This window comes from Pangasianodon hypophthalmus, chromosome 3 (assembly GCF_027358585.1).
Source record: "Pangasianodon hypophthalmus isolate fPanHyp1 chromosome 3, fPanHyp1.pri, whole genome shotgun sequence".
Taxonomy (NCBI): Eukaryota; Metazoa; Chordata; class Actinopteri; order Siluriformes; family Pangasiidae; genus Pangasianodon; species Pangasianodon hypophthalmus.
In genome coordinates this window covers 28,880,917-28,897,592 of record NC_069712.1, presented here as the reverse complement: position 1 = coordinate 28,897,592, position 16,676 = coordinate 28,880,917, and the positions used below count along the sequence as shown (strand labels likewise).

The window sequence follows — 16,676 nt, the reverse complement described above, 5'->3', positions numbered from 1 at the left end:
CGTTGTAATAAGTTATTTACTGTGGACTAAAACAGAAGTCTTATATGCTGCAAATTTGTCATAACTGCTGCAAAATGTACTACAGCTTGGGATTTTTTGTAAAAAGAATATAATTTGTAATTCTCACTTGTATATCTCACATAATTCCATGACTTGATGTAGTACTGGTTTACACTAACTATTAATAAAAACTACCATAAAATCTTAAACTCCAGTTTACTTGCAAATGGTTACCATGGCTGAACTGTGGCTATTTTTATTGTGTCAGTAGCTAATAATTTATTTCATTGAATTTATAAAACTATACTGGTTAGTGAAAAATACTTTGGAATTTTAACTAAAACCTGGGTCGAGTTTCCCAGAAGCACTGCAGCACAAAGATCATCGTTAAATGGTAGAGCGAGCATCACATTGAACACACTCTCTCCCAGTTAAGATGATCTTAACTTTGCAATTAACTTTGACATTTCTAAGGTGACTGATAGCATTTTTAGGAAGAACCACCTTTTGAACTCTTGTAATTCAGTCACTGACTCTTTTTGCTGGTTTTTGCGCTTATATTCCAGAAGACTGGGTAACACAACCTAATAAAATGTTGTTGAGAAATATGCACAGTTAAAGACTTTGATGTATATATACACACACACATCTTTATAAGAGGGTGTGGTCAGCCTTAACCAGGAAGATGACTCCAAAAATCTTTGTTCATAGAGTTATAAACTTGTCATAACTAATATATTCCACATATTTATGATGCATATATGTATAATATGCACTACTGTAAAACATCAACGAAGTTACTTCAAATCACGTACGTTTAACTATTTTTAAAATGACAACATGGTTCAGGTTAATTGGGACAGCCTTAAAATAGAACATGTAGAAAGAGGAAATGTGAAACTTACACAACGATGGTTAAATGAGGACGTGATGGATTTTATGTGCATTTAAGGGTGTTTTTATGAAACATTTTAAGAAGCATGGGAATAAAGCAGACTGGGACATCTACAAAGTTACTTAGGCCTACTACTGACTTTGCAGATGTAGTTATGGATTTGGAAAATATTGATGATTTTCTAAACCCTGTTATTATTGTTACTGCTGTAAGAAATTAATTCCAGAATGTTATGTCTTATTCTATTCTTATTCTGTAGTCAATTTTATGTTAATTTTACTTACTCTATATACAACATTTGATGAATTTGGAGAAGGTTTAGTCCTTAACATTAATTATTTGATGTCATCCAATGTATCATGTGTTGGGATATTTTGTTTTATTAATGGCAAGAAAGTTTACAAAAAGTGGAAATTCAAAAAACTGTCCCAATATATATGAATTCATCCTACTTTCATGTAAAAATGACTTAAAATTACATTGAGCAATTAAATGTGCTAAATAACCAGCATCCATTTGCAGTACTGTTGTTAAACCCAGAAAGTTTTCTACATATAATTAAAAAAAGGCTTAAATGAACTCTTATTTAAATGTTCAACATAATCTTCCAATATTCCCTTCAAATCCATGGCCTTTTGGAAAAGTACACTGATGAAGTACAGTTGACATTTGAGAAATGAGGATTTAACAATATAATAATATTGTATACGTGCAGAATTTTATCTTTGATGTACCCTTTGATCAGCCAAAAATTATTAGCGTTATCATATCCAAACACAGCCTTTGTCGTTGATCGCGTTTGGCTAAAACGCGGAAGTCCTGATGCAAACAGACACGCCCATTTCTCTCTGTTTTCCAGACTCGCCCCTCCTACTATCGAAATTTAGGCGACGTTTAGCCTACATATAGTCGCAGTTTCCCGAGTGAACTGCATTTTCATACCACAGGGTTTAGCTAGAAGCTCGATAATCATGTTTGTAAAGGTTGTAGCTCCACTCTTGGCAGTCTTCTTGGCCGTGGCGAGCGCTGACCTTGTCGGAGCCCCGGTGGATGCAGACATGAACAGCCCGGAAGTCCAGGATGCCCTGCGGTTTGCAGTCGCTCAGTATAATGCAGAGAGTGACTGCATATACACCAGCCAGGTTGTTAAGGTGATCAAGACCCAGACGCAGGTAAGATATTTTATAGGGTGTGTGTGTCTGTCGCCTTCACAACACGGCTGACGCACGTCTTAATATTTCTAATGGGAATTAATATGGCTGTAGGAGGGAGGTCAAACTGTTAAAATCAAAGTACAAATGTTCACAACAACTTTCTGAACAACAAAATGTTTCCTAAGGAACCAGCCAAACATCCCAACAAGCCTGACAGATACTCCTGTCCCTAGGACATTTAGTCCCCACCAAGCTATAAAAACATGCCCACACACACACACACACACACACACACCTTCATACACATGCGCTTACTCAATAAATTATTTTTACGTACATTGGGTGTGTGATAATCCAGACTCACCCAGTGCACATATCTGGGAACATACCATTGTACTGTGGGCCAGAAATACCCAACTACATATTTTTATACCAACTGTGCATTATTGCTGTTTGATTTTGGGCTTTTAACTTTGGTCCAATTATTAGTTAATGTAATTCTGAATACACAGCCTCATTAAAGGTGAGTTGAGGTTGTAGTCTGACAGCAGGTAGCATCAAGATCTCCAGTTTAATCCTGAGCTCAGTTTACTGTCTGTGTGCCGTTTTGGACGTTTGCCCCATGTCCATGTGGGTTTCCTCCAAGTACTGTGGGTTTCTCCCACCTCTTAGTATGTGGATTGGCTCTTCTAAAATGCCCCAAGGTTTGAATGAGTTCCATCCATTGTGTATTCTAGCTTTGTGTGTTGCCAGGATAGGCTCCGAGTCCACCACAACCCTGATGAGGGATTATTTGGCCTCATCCTATATAAGCAAAAGTCTAAATGATGTGTGGTCTAAAGTTAGTGGTGATTTCATGTTTTTTTCTTTCTTGCTTTAGGTTGTTGCTGGTTTGAAGTACATCTTCACCGTTGAGATGGCCAAGACTTCCTGTAAAAAAGCAGAAGTTGAAAACACGTGTGCCGTCAGTTCAGACCCAGCAATTGCACAAGTTAGTGACATAAAACTCTGATTCATGCATATGTTTACTACTGTTTATACAGAATTGTTTTCCTATGCATGCTAACTCTTCTGCCTCTTTGTCCCTTCCCTCAAGCCCCATGAATGCAAACTTGCTGTGTGGAGTCAGCCTTGGAAGAACAGCTTGAAACTAATCGAGAATACCTGCTAAGAGAGATCACTTACAGTCAAAACTGATGAGTTCTTTTAAGAGGTCAAAAATATTTTAATATGTGCCTTATTCATCAGGCTGTATTTGGAGATATATATGTATATGTATGTTTTACTTATTTTACTTATTTAACATATTCTATCAACTAACACCAAATAACCTAGGCTCTGAGATTAGAAAAGGTTGTTTCTAGGGGGAAAAATTGTAACAGATCTTAAAAAAATATTAAAGTGTATGTGCTATTAGGTTATATCATTTATTATATTGAATATAATAAAAGGTCTTTATGAATGCCTTCCTTTGTTTAATCACATTTTATTGGATACCAGCTGCTGTGATGAGAAACAGGATTAGCCAATTGGGATGTTGCATTTTCCTGTTTGAAACCTACTAACCATTTAACTACACTAAGCACAGAGATTTGGAGGTGAAAGCCTGAAGTAGCCTACTGCAGCCTGTTTTATTATTATTTTTTCCAAGTTTAAGCAGGCCAAATGAAACAAGCCTTCGGGCTGGATTTGGCCCGCAGGCCTTGTGTTTGGCACACGTGCTGTAGACAAGCACATCAGCCTAATGCAAGAGGTCTAACAGTATAGAATTCAGGAGGTATACTTACATGTCATTTGTTACACACCTTTGTCCAAAGTGCCTTAACGGTACACAGAATTGCGATCCAATCATTGATTTGTAAAAGGAGCTGACAGCGATACACACTGACTGTTTGCACCAGTTTACCAAGAGCAAGTACAAGATGGTTCTAAGAAAATGAGAGAATCATAACTAAACAAGAGGCCTGGAGTAAGAGCTCCCAGTCGGGATTGCTACAAACACTCATCACAATGCATCTTACCTTCAAAATATGTCAAAAAAAGAAAAATTATTTAACAGGTAATAGCACAGAAAAAGCACAAACCTAGGTACCAAGTCATATACTCTACAAAATAGAACAATAAATGTTGGCACTGTAACCAGTTTTCTTTCCAAAAGAACTAATAAATAAAACCCCTAAATTAGTTCTTTTGGAAAGAGACCTGGTTATAGTGCCAGCATTTATTGTTCTATTTTGCCCCCTAATGGAATAACAGAGACAGTCTCTTTTTTACTTTACATTCAATACAATACACAAGATGATTTTAATTTGGAACAGGGACTCTCATGTGGGCCACAGGGGTGAAAATTCTTTTGGTGGGCCACAGGGGTGAAAACTTATGGCATCCTGATCCAACTGGAGTTGGGGTAAATACTTATGCAAGCCACTTTATATATGATTTAACCATAATTTGGATTTATTTTTCTAATAAACTGCAGTCTGATCATCTGTTCTGTAGGTGGTACTTATACACGGGACTGTGCAAAAGTCTTAGGCACATGCAAAGAAATGCTGTAGAGCAAAGATGCCTTCAAAAATAATGAAACTAAATGTTTCTACTATATATATAATACTATAAAGAGCAGTAAACAGTAATAAATGAAACAAAGTCGATATTTGACGTGACAACCCTTTGCTTTAAAAAAAATGATAGTCTCAAGTACAGTGTGTGCAGTTTTATAAAGAAATTAGCTGGTAAGTTTTACTGAACATCTTGCAGAACCAGCCACAGTTCTTCTTTTGACTTTGACAGTTGCACTCACTTCTTATTTTTGCAGGAAAACCCTCATTATCATTATCATCATTATTCATTATCTTTTTGTCCGGAAAGTGGTCTCTTGCATAATATGCTGCTTTCTTTACTGACATACAAACATTTTTCTGTAACATTTAATTTTGTGCTGGAAAACCAATGTTTGGAAATCTAAAATGTTTTTTTTTTTACTGACTCAATAATGTAGAAGTCATAAAATAAAAATTTACAACAAAGTTTGTACTTAAAAAAAAGGGTGCCGAAGACTTTTGCACAGTACTGTATGTTCAAGCTGTTTGTGCATTCAGAGTGTACCTTTCAGATAAATGCAGATAAATTAACACATTTAAGAGATGTTGTGTTGTTGGTCACTAAACAGATTTTTCTGGGTCAGCCCACTTGACATTGGAGTATGAGGAATGTGGCCCATTACTTAAAATACGTTTGACACCCCTGTGCTAAAACCTTTTAGATGAGCAGTGAAATGTCTTCATGACTGACTATGATAATAATTAATATATTCAGCATGACCTGGCCCTGATAGCAAATTAGTGATAGCCCAGTGCTGGCCCACTTACACTTCATCTGACTCACATTTCACCATGGACTGCCAAAACACTGACACAGCTCATCTTCGATGCAAAAAAAAGTCTCAGAGCAGAGCTAGGCCACTATCAAGCCATACTACCATTATACTACCATATGTCTATATGGTAACCATAATACTACGACTTTCATGGAAAAGGTTTATTTTTCTGCAAAATCATAGTTTACTTTAAGTAAAGGAGTGAGAGATGGGGATAGGAGGTGATTTTTAAGGACTCTGAGTAGACTAGAGGCCAAGGGGACCTACACAAGAAAAACTGACCACTATTTGCCTGTACTAACATGATGTCTTCATACAGGGTTGATTCGGTTGTTGATTTTTGCCTGTGGAATGTTGTTTTCTTCTTCTTTCTTCTGCAGCTGTGCATGCCAAGGGGTTAGTTATTGGCTGCAGCTGGAAGATACTGTTCTAAGTGCTGATCAAGAGCATTCCAGAGATGCTCTGTTGCTGAGTGTGCAGGCGATCGAAGAGCCGGGACATTGTGAGCTGTTGGGAAGTGTGTACAGGCTTCTGAGACATGTGGTCATGCATTGTTATGCTGAAAAGTGAGGTGATGGTGGCGAATGAATAGTACGACAGTGTGGCCCAGGGTGTGATATGGACATAGAAAAAAATTCTGGATTGCTACAATCAAACTGCTACAAAATGAGAGCAAAATTAAAAGTGCTGCAAAACAGAAGTGTTTGTTCAGCATATATAAACATTACATACTGAGTGGAGACACATCACCCACCATGTCTTAGTTCCTGGGTAAAAAGTGTAAGCTACTTATAAAATTGAAATCTTGGGGTTTTGTTTAATGTTTATTTACTATTTAATGTTTGTTTACTATTTATTTGTCTGTCTACTCTGTATTCTTTACTACTTCAATCCAAGACACTTATAATGTAATTGTAATGGTTATGTTCTTGTTTGAATAAAAGATATATTTATATATATGAAGAGGTTTTTGAAAGACTTTTTGTTTTACCTCTCAGCCTGACTGAGGAAATCTGACGCCATTTCGTTCCGTGTCGCGTGATTGGATGACACACGCCCCGCCCACCAAATCAGCTGTTTATGTAACGGTGTTTTTCTCTGGTTTCCTGTGTTACTCAGCATAGCGGCTGTTCTGCGGAGCTAAGATCTAAAAGAAAAACATGTTTCTGAAAGTTGTAGCTCCACTTTTGGTGGTCTTCCTGGCCGTAGCGAGTGCTGGCCTTCTCGGAGGCCCGATAGATGTGGATGTGAACAGGGAAGATGTGCAGAGTGCCCTGCTCTTCGCAGTGGCTCAGCATAACAAAGCGAGCAACGACGCGTTCGTCAGTAAGGTTTCAAGAGTGATCAAGGCACAGACGCAGGTAGGACACTTTACCAGTGACCAGGATCACAACAAAACATGGAGTGATCTTTCTGGGGTCCAGGAAATTTGGGGTGATTAAATGATTCATAGGTCTCCACTCTGTAGTGAGCAAGAGACAAGTGGGCCTGCTATTGCAGAGTGTGTGGTTTGCATCATTTTATGCTTTATGGCTATCTATCTATCTATCTACCTGTATATCTACCTGTATATCTATCTATCTATCTATCTATCTAGTTTGATTTCATGTGTTATATATATATATGTTTTGCATATATATATTTTTTAATATAGTCATCAGTTTAGTGTAAAATTGATATCTACATTGTATAATGCATCAGGTTTTGGCAATTCATACTAGTTGACATCAGAATATTCCAGTATACATGCCGTAAACCATGAAAATGAAATGAGAGAGAGAGAGAGATTAACAGGATGCCTCAAATCTCCTTAGCTCTGCCTTGGGAAATAATGGTCCACTTGTTGGGAAATAATAGTCCACTTGTTTTTCACCAGGAAAGTTTTTGTCACTATAAGGTCAACCCTGTCACCCCTAATGTAGCCGTCCTTTAGCCTTTACAACAAACTAGGCTATAATGAATAATAGGCTCCCAAGGTATATCTTTTATTTTAGTGTATAACTAAAATGTATCCTACTTAAGCAGACGGACTGAAGGTCCAACCAAAGTCACAATTCGAGCTTCAGTGTAATGCCTAGAAAATGGTCAGTAAACGTCAAGGAGGCTTTAACACTGCCACAAAAAACATACACACATCACACAGCTTTAAAACATGACGCACGTAAAGACTTCTCCTGCATGAGTAATCCTAATGGAGTGGTGATGCTTGTTTCCTCACCCACTGACACATGACTGATTACACTTATTTCATGTTGTCACATGCTGTAGGTTGTTTCTGGTCTGAACTATATTTTCACCGTCGAGATGGTCAGGACATCCTGCAGAAAAGGTGGTGTTGAGAAGGAGTGTACCGTTCATTCAGAGCCACAGGTAATATAATATTATTATAATTCACCTACACACAGTGCACCCACCCTGTCCTTTCTTCATGCTGATCATTATTTATATTGCTAACTAACTATAATATGCAAGCTAACTTTCATGCCTTTGTGTCTTCCCTAAAGAGCCGAGAGTGCCGACTGAAGGTGTTGAGCCAGCCCTGGACAAACACCATCAAAGTTGTTGAGAATACCTGCCAGTAGAAATCAAATCACGCAGCCCAGATGTAGCTGGCCTTCTCAGCAACTGCAATAACTTTTTTTTCTTCAGAAATAATATAACTTGCATGAATACACTAAATCCATCAGGTTATTAGTTTGCATGCAGTTAGTTTCTTGTTGTCAGCAAATTACTATGGGAATGCTTTGACTGTCACAAGCTTAAGCAATAACCTTCAAATATATGCATTTTTTATAGATACTTTAAAATGTAATAGCAAAAAATGTAGATTTGTGAAACAGAATGCTTTAATATTAAATGTCTCAAAAAATGTGTGCTGCAGTTATGTTTAAATTCCAAATGTTGCATGTTATAAATACTATTCTATTTAAATAGTCATGAGCACAATGCAAAATGTCTTCCACATCATATAATGCATCATATAAAGCTCTGACAGTTAATACAAACTTAATAACAAAGTTAATACAAATTAGGCTGTAAGTTGTTGCCTTTGTACACTTTGACAACTGTCTGGGTCCTGGGTATTATATGTGGTGGGCCTGTCAGTTATAATAGTAAATGAGCAGGTGATTTCCAAGAGAGGTATTTCTGCAAAAAAAAAGAAAAGAAAAATTGTTTTGATTCTGCACTTGTAACCAGAAAAAAATTTAAAATACCAGGACTGTCCTAAGATCCTAATTTTGCTGCTTGCTTTTCTTAGTTCTGTGTTTTCCTATTCATATAGAGTTTATATAGTAAACCACTCCTGGAAATTCAGTGAGAACAAAACAACCTCAACCACTTCCTTTCCCCGGTGCGTCACAGATAAGAAAAAACACTTTTGTTGTAGCTACTTCCATATCACCGCTGTGCAGCCATGTAACTATTATGTGACTTTGTCAAGCCCTATATTAGCAATGAATGTGATTCATATTGGGATTTAGGCCATGGGGGTTCCTAATCATTTCATGGGTGTCAGAGATGTCAGAACTACAGTTCTGTTAGTGTAGCACTTTCAACATTGATATGAATATGTATGTAAAACAAGATTTTTATTTTTAGACATCTATTTTATATGCCTTCTCTAATAGGATGGTCAGACCTTAAGTTTCCAGTATTCTCTGTCAGTTTTGACATTGATTTTTTTTTTCTGGATATATGATATACTAAGTTGTTTAATCAAACTATACATGATTCTGTATCCTATATGTCCAAATTCTTTATGAGTCAGCTGAATGAGTTTGATATTTTCTTACCATTCACTTATGAATAAGCAAAACTTATATATGTTTTGGTTTAAGCCATTTCTAGGTCTTGGGCATCTTTTTAGTGTATTTCCACCCCACGACATTTAGTTAGGTCACTCTACATTAGAATAAGCAAATTGATTGTTACATTACAAAGCTAATGCACTAATATCTGAATATATGTTTGTCAATGCATTATGTTTAAATGCCATTTCCTTGCCTTCAGAAAGTACATTACCTTCCCTGGTAATATCATTTGTGTTAATAAACATTCACTATAGGCCTTTATGATGACTAAAGATTAACTGAGACAAAATCCAATAACTGATAGCCATAATGACTCAGGAGCTGGATTCTCAGTGTTTTGTTACACTGCTTCATAGCTTCTCTGTAAGCTGACTGTAACTTTGGGCATCAGAGAAGTGTGAATGGTTGCATAGTAAAGTCATAAAGAAGTGCTAAAATGCAGGTTCAATTCCCTCTAAACCCTTCTATTTGCAGTTTGAGCCAACATTTCACACAATCCTAAATCTGACCCTCAAAAATGTGCGTATTAGGGATGTAACAATAGGACAATTTGGACTGATGCTTCAAAAAAAAGCAATGATTGAAATTAATTGAGGCAACAGCCATAAATCGATTATTATCAATTATAATTAATTATAAACCTATTATTATTGGAAAAGGAAAGACAACTTTTGTGTATATTTTTTGGGTATGTATTGTGTATATTTTTAAAATATTTGCCAGAACTCTGATACTTTTAAAATAGTCCTTCTTTGCGTCATCATTTGTAATTCAATGGTAAATCCACACAACACACCAAACCTTGAGGTGGATGTGCTACAACAGCAGAAGACCACATCGGGTTACACTCCTGTCAGCCAAGACCAGGAATCTGAGGCTATCCACCTCAAGGTGCAATGTTTTGTGCATGCTGACATGCTTTTCTGCTCACCACGGTTGTAAAGAGTGATTATGAGTTACTATATCCTTCCTGGCAGCTCGAACAGCTCGAGCTCGATCTGGTCATTCTCCTCTGACCTCTCTTATCAACAAGGCGATTCCACCCACAGAACTGTTACTCACTCAATGATTTTTTTGTTTGTTTTTCACAACATTCTGTGTAAACTCTAGAGACGATTGGGTGTGAAATTCTCAGGAGATCAGCAGTTTCTATAGTACTCCAATCAGCCCATCTGGTACCAACAAACATGCCATGGTTAAAGTCACAGAGATCACACTTTTTCCCCCATTCTGATGTTTGATGTGAACATTAACTAAAGCTCTTGACCTGTATCCGAATGATTTTTTTGCATTGTGCTGCTGCCACAGGATTGGCTGATTGGATAACTGCATAAATGAGCAGGTTTACAAGTGTTCCTATTAGAGTGAACGGTGAGTGTCTATCTGATTTAAGCTTGACAGCATAATCAGTATATTAAAATGCAGTAACTCCTTTGCAAATTATATAATTTTAAGTTGTTCAATTGAGGTTTAGCCTTCATATGGGTAAATTTATACAGACTCAGGAGCATACAATACAGGATAAATTTTCCACATTTATGGGATTTTCATGAATACCAAATTTCTTGTGTAAATGCTCATACATTTGTATCCATCTTGAAAAATTAGGCCCAATGTGTGTGGTTTTTTTTGTGCTATTCATGCCATTTCATATTATAAAACAAATTGCAGCAAGTTTGACAGGTATTTCACTAATTACTTACATTTTTGCAATAATGACAAGAATGGCCCATATCCTAAAATCATCATGGAGTGTTACAAGCCTGATCACATTCAAGCCAAGTAACTCTGTAAGACGGATCTGCAGTGAAACCTAAACTGGTAAAGAGCCTGTAGGATGGTTGGTTCTCCTCCTCAATGAAGCAGTAGACTGGGAAGCCCTCTGAATGCAGTTTCTTTGCCAATATGGTGACCAGAGCTTTGGCGTAGCCTTTCTGTCTGTGCTCTGGCATTGTGTACAGCATTCCCATCGCGCAGGAAGCATAGGTCAAAATCCATGACACCGGCCGACCCTCTGAGTCCAGCACACAACACGAAGGGAAATTCATGATCATGACCCTGATGAACCGTTCGCTAAATTCACCCATGCCAAACTTCCACGTGCTATTGACCAGAGCAATATGAGACTCATTGAGTGAGGACACTTGTAAGGGTAACCTACAGAGAGTTAAAGAGAGTTTGATTCAATACCTAGCAAAAGTTGTACTGTTCATTTTAACATCTTTTAATATTAAAGAATTAGAAATCATTTGTTCATTTATACAGAGTATCATTTTATTTCAACTGTTGAATTATAAATAATATGTATGGAAAGATTAATAAAAATTAAAATGCTTCATTTTTGACTTAAAGATAAAAATTATCATTCAGTTATTACAGTTAACTGAAAAAAATGTAATAAGTCTTTTGCATTTGTGAAACCCAGAATGAACAGATTATGCAGGTTAAAATACGGACAAGTTTAAGGGTTAACTGTACACTGAGAAACTTAATGGTAGATTTGTTACCTGTCAGTTGTAAGGTTAGACGGGTCTTGGAGTGTCATAAGTTGGCACACATAGTTTTTTATATCTGGCACCCCTCTGTTCACAGCTACACTTTTTATCATCTCCTTATGGCACAGGTCAACACCTAAACAGAGTTTTTGTTTGCAGTGTTTATTAGATTGATGTATTAGACTGGAGGAGCACAGTATAAATTCTCAAGAGGATGTATTTTTTAGAAGGAGAACAAAATTACTCCTAATTAAAAGGGGCAGTGTGTGCCACATGAATGAATGCATACATCCTGAGATCATCCAGCAAGTCCATGTAGCAACTCATGACGCAGATAAATACCACCATCATTAATTAATCAATTCCCTTTTCTACCTTATACCTGTGTACATGTTGGACTACACTTAACACTGTATGGTATCCATTAGCAACCCATGTCTACCCATTCTGTCCTCCAAAGCTGAACAAAGCCCCCTCTTGTTCCTTTCTCACTCTTTTCTGCCTCTGTGATAATGTGATTTAATCAATCAATACTTGCTGTGTTGTGTCACTGGTAATGCCCTGTTCTGCCCTGATGTGTTTGGGCAAGCACTCCCTCGAAACTATAATTCAGTTGATTGAAACCTCACTCCTGGTGATGGTACAACTTGGTTAGGATATGGAGCAACTTTATACTCATAGCCTGGTGTGGCTGGTGCAATCCTATCTGGCTGATGCTTGCTGGGGTCGCCCTTTAAGCATGCCACCCAACAAGCCCTAGATAGGAGGGTGCAGGTTTTGGTCACTACAAAAGATTAGTAAGTCCTGATAATCACAATGATGTCACGAGGGAAACTAACTAGACTTCCACTTGCAGCTCACAGATTTTTCAGGTTGGAATGTCTTGTTGATTTCAGACCCCAACAAAGTTGTTACTCTGTCACAAGAAGGTTGTTCTCTCTTGAATTGAGGTGAAATTGATAAGGTAGCCTCCCTCACTTTTTGCATAGTACACAATGATAGATGTTATCCAAGCCATGCAGAAACAGGACAGGTTCATGTCCGTGGACCTGCACAACCAATTGCCCCAGATCACAAATACTTCTTAAGGTTAGCCTTCCAGTGGCATTTCAGTTTGAAGTCCTACAACTCTCCCTTGCATCACACGTGTTTTCGAGATGGATAGAACTTGCTTTTGCCAGCAGTTGTGAAAAGTAATACACAATCAGCATTGTTTTTCATTATTAACACGTGGATTGAGAGCACCCTCTCCCACTACATGACTGTGTTACGCCAGCTGCACAGTCACAAAGGGGAAGAATCTGCACCATGTAGCATGGGTGGCTCAGCAAATCATCAGGACCAACCTCTCAAACCTGGACTGTTTCTATGCTAGCTGCCTGAAGGAGAGATCTAGCAGTGTCACCAGAGACATAACACACCTTGTGGGTAGTTTGACCCACTACCCACAAGCGGTACAGGGCAATTCGATCACACATGCAGACTGAAAAACAGTTTTTTCCCCAAGTGTTACACACCACCCCTGATGATTGTCTGAGGTTTATAGACCCACAGTTACATTCATAACTAGCATTATGGGTGCCCAATAGGTTAGGAAACCTTTATAATGCAATAACAAGAAGTCAAATTAATACTTAGACAGAGGTACTGGTTCCAGTCAAAAATGTCCGTCCTGATCAGTATTCTCCTGAGAGATGTTTCGTCCTTGGTAAAAATGCACATGTCTTTGAAAAAGTCAGCTTTCTGTATGTGAGAGAAACAGGTCCAAATAAAAGATTTAACACTAGCTTCTTATTTGTTGATACTTTATACTAAAGTTATCTCATTCAATACCTCCTGCCGTTGTGGTCTGATGAGTAGAATATTAAAATCTGGCCACTGGTCCACCAGCACATCTAAGGGGTCAGCTTCTACTCGATTAATCATAAACAAATATCCGTATACCTAGAGACATAAACCAAACCTCTTATAATTTATTCACTATAAAATATCTATGAAAGATCTATAAATGTATTTAAAATATACTTGAAATTATATATATTAGGTTGTAGTTATGTAATATTGACAGTGACCTCAGCAAAACAGAAAGGATTCATTAACGCTTATGTTCTGTTTTACATTCACATTTACGGCATTTGGCAGACGCCCTTATCCAGGGCAACTTACAATTATCTCATTTATACAACTGAGCAGTTGAGGGTTAAGGGCCTTGCTCAAGGGCCCTGCTCAAGGGCCCAGCAGTGACAGCTTGGCAGTGCTGGGATTTGAACTCTCAACCTTCCAATCAGAAGTCCAACGTCTTAACCACTGAGCTACCACTTCCCATGAAGTGGGAATTTTTGGTATGAATGAACCATTCAAAATTTCTAATAACATTGAAACATAAGGGTTCACGTTAGCAGGGTTAAAGCCTCACAATCTTGACCTGGTCTAGCTGTTGTTCAGTTTTCTCTTATGGATATGAACAACACCAGCACACCAACACTGTACTGTGACTATTTGTTGCTTCCAGGTTGGGAGGCTTGTCTAGTCTTCATTAGCCTTATGTGGCATCACACCAATTCTCTCTTGATGTGTCAGTAAACACTCAATAGAAGTATCATAGTGTTTTCACAAAAACATTTCAGACAGGCTTCACAATACTAGAATTAGTATTACTTTGTATTGGCTGGGAAAAGAAATCACTACATCTTTGTTTCTGGCATTCATTCTTTTCTCCTCTTTAGGTTCAAAGTCCATGTGTAACCTGACAGAGTCAGAAGAAAATCGTGTTGAACAATCTTACGGGGTTAATAAATGTCCAGGGAGTTAATTTTTCTTATAGTTACAGTTAATGACCTATGATTCCTTTGCTTCTTGTGTCCAAAAGCTGTCATGTAATCTTCACAGATCAGTTGTTTTATAGTTATATCACAGTACAGGTCTAGTTACTGAATCACAAAAGCCAACATAAATTAGTTATTGATTAAACTGAACTTTTAACAACTGATTTTTACATTATCCAGCAAACGTTTTCCAGTGAGCAATTGTTTAAGCCATTTGCCATATATATAGTCTCAGATAAATTACATCATGTCATAGCTAGTGGCACTATGAGAATTAATTTAATTGTATTTTTCCTGTTCCCTCTTTCCACTTTATCTGTCCTTTTCCCAAATACCCAAAAGCTAAAGCATCTGTAATGACAAAAATACACACACACACACACACACACACACACACACATACACACACACACACATTTCACTCCAAAACACTTCCCAAAACACTGATTTTCACCAGCCACTAACAAACATACCCTGAAGTCATTTATAGCACACATTATCTGGGTGGTTTACAGACCTGTTTTGACTGGGGAAAGTAATGTCTGAGTGCTTCCTCAGCTTTCTTCAGCTCCTCCTTGCTCAGCAACTTCATAGCTTTAAAAAAAAACACACTGCACCAAATCCAGTCACAAATAAAACAAATTCAAATGAAGATCCACTCACTCCTCTGAATAGACGCTTGTAAGCTTGGGCAGTGATTGAGCATGATGTTATTATAGCCTACACACGGGCGCTTTTAGATGTTGGAAATCCCAGGCTACTTTTGGCGCAGCTTATTTGAGATCATTCGGCGTTTCCCAAGTCCTGCCCACATTTTTTTACACTTACTCAGCTTATTTTGCAGTAGATTTACAGCAATATTGCATGCCACAGATAGCTTACTAGCATAATGCAAGTGTTGTCAAACTTTTTTTGCATCCAGGGAGTGCTTTACAAAAAATGTGTACCAAAAATAATTTGGCTCTGTAGCCTGCTGGAGCTATAGAGCTTTTTATTCCTGAACTTTCACTGTCATTAGGTCCAAGTTGACATTACTTATAGGCCTACTTGTTTAGATGGGACCCTTTCAATTCAAGAGGTTGTCCCATGTCTCAAATAACTTTAAAACTAATGACTATTAACTTTTAAAACTAAATAGAAAATATAACTTCAAGAGTCGCTTCAAGACTCTTTCAAAGGCTCATCAAACATCAGTTTTGTATATTAGCTCTGTCATTGTATATCATTGTTCTGTTCATAATATTCCCTAATTATTGTCCCTCATGCTGCTTAGCAACCTTACTTTTAACAGACTATATTGCATGACAGGAGAATTGTTCATTGCAAATATTATTAATAATAAATTAGATTATTTAAGCTTGATTTATAAATATAGGTGAGTCATCCTGAACAAATAAACAGCTGCTTATTTCAAAACACTGAATCAAATTATTAAATGAAATGTACAAATTTGCATCTGATTTACTGTCAATATGAGATCATATAATAATATAGTTCATCTGTCCAAGGTCACCCAGGTCATCGCTTCATGATGCCTCTGGTATGTAAATGCATCTTATTTACAGTATATAACCCATACCCATAGGGGCAATTTATTTTAGCCAGTCCACCTACCAGTACACCACCTGAATAAGAAAACTGTCAGGGGAATTCGCATCAAATGTTTTTACGATCTACTTACGGGCTACTGTTCTTAAATTCATAATATTGGTAGACATTATAAACATGTTTTTTTAATGCATATTTATAATAAACATTTTGATAGATTTATTATGAAAGAACATAATGTGAAGCACTCACTGGCTTATGTACTAGTATCAGCTTATATTCAAAGTCAACGATTGTAAAATATAAAGCATGAAAAGATCTCATAATTTTAGATTTTGTTTTTTTAAACTTCTAAAGAAAATTGAAATACATCTAAGTCAATAATGAAACAGAGAGAGGTTATAAAAAATGTATGGCAGAAACCGTACAGATGTTCCAGCCAGGGCATCGTACACTCTACTATAGGTGCACCAAGAAAGCATGCAATCATGAACAGATTTGTCTTCAGCATATTGTTTTTCATATCATTTGGCTTGTTATAGATTTTACAAATACTTTAACAACTACT

General features: G+C 37.2%; 3 protein-coding genes across 4 annotated transcripts; 2 read left to right on the top strand and 1 right to left on the bottom strand.

The window, feature by feature from the left end:
* The first annotated feature begins 1,742 nt into the window (after positions 1-1,742).
* LOC113541930 (cystatin) lies at positions 1,743-3,515 on the top strand. The gene is made up of 3 exons (XM_026939117.3): positions 1,743-2,067; positions 2,930-3,040; positions 3,146-3,515. Exons 1-3 carry the CDS (start codon positions 1,867-1,869, stop codon positions 3,218-3,220), a joined length of 387 nt encoding a protein of 128 aa, XP_026794918.3. The 5' UTR covers positions 1,743-1,866; the 3' UTR covers positions 3,221-3,515.
* A 3,001-nt stretch (positions 3,516-6,516) lies between these two features.
* Positions 6,517-8,299, top strand: LOC113542015 (cystatin). Its single transcript, XM_026939251.3, has 3 exons — positions 6,517-6,789; positions 7,697-7,798; positions 7,933-8,299. The coding sequence occupies exons 1-3, from the start codon at positions 6,589-6,591 to the stop codon at positions 8,008-8,010; spliced, it is 381 nt and encodes a 126-aa protein (XP_026795052.1). The 5' UTR covers positions 6,517-6,588; the 3' UTR covers positions 8,011-8,299.
* Positions 8,300-8,437: 138 nt separating this feature from the next.
* Positions 8,438-15,326, bottom strand: LOC113542011 (glycine N-acyltransferase). Of its 2 annotated transcripts, XM_026939246.3 has the most exons (7): positions 15,224-15,326; positions 15,078-15,154; positions 13,569-13,679; positions 13,370-13,478; positions 11,748-11,871; positions 10,944-11,397; positions 8,438-8,575 (listed from the first exon to the last, which is right to left on the bottom strand). In XM_026939246.3, the coding sequence occupies exons 1-6, from the start codon at positions 15,264-15,266 to the stop codon at positions 10,986-10,988; spliced, it is 876 nt and encodes a 291-aa protein (XP_026795047.2). In that variant the 5' UTR covers positions 15,267-15,326; the 3' UTR covers positions 8,438-8,575; positions 10,944-10,985. The 2 variants fall into 2 exon arrangements, with proteins under 2 accessions (XP_026795047.2, XP_026795046.2); XM_026939245.3 differs by lacking the exon at positions 8,438-8,575 and having other exon boundaries at positions 10,756-11,397.
* Between the last annotated feature and the right edge of the window lie 1,350 nt (positions 15,327-16,676).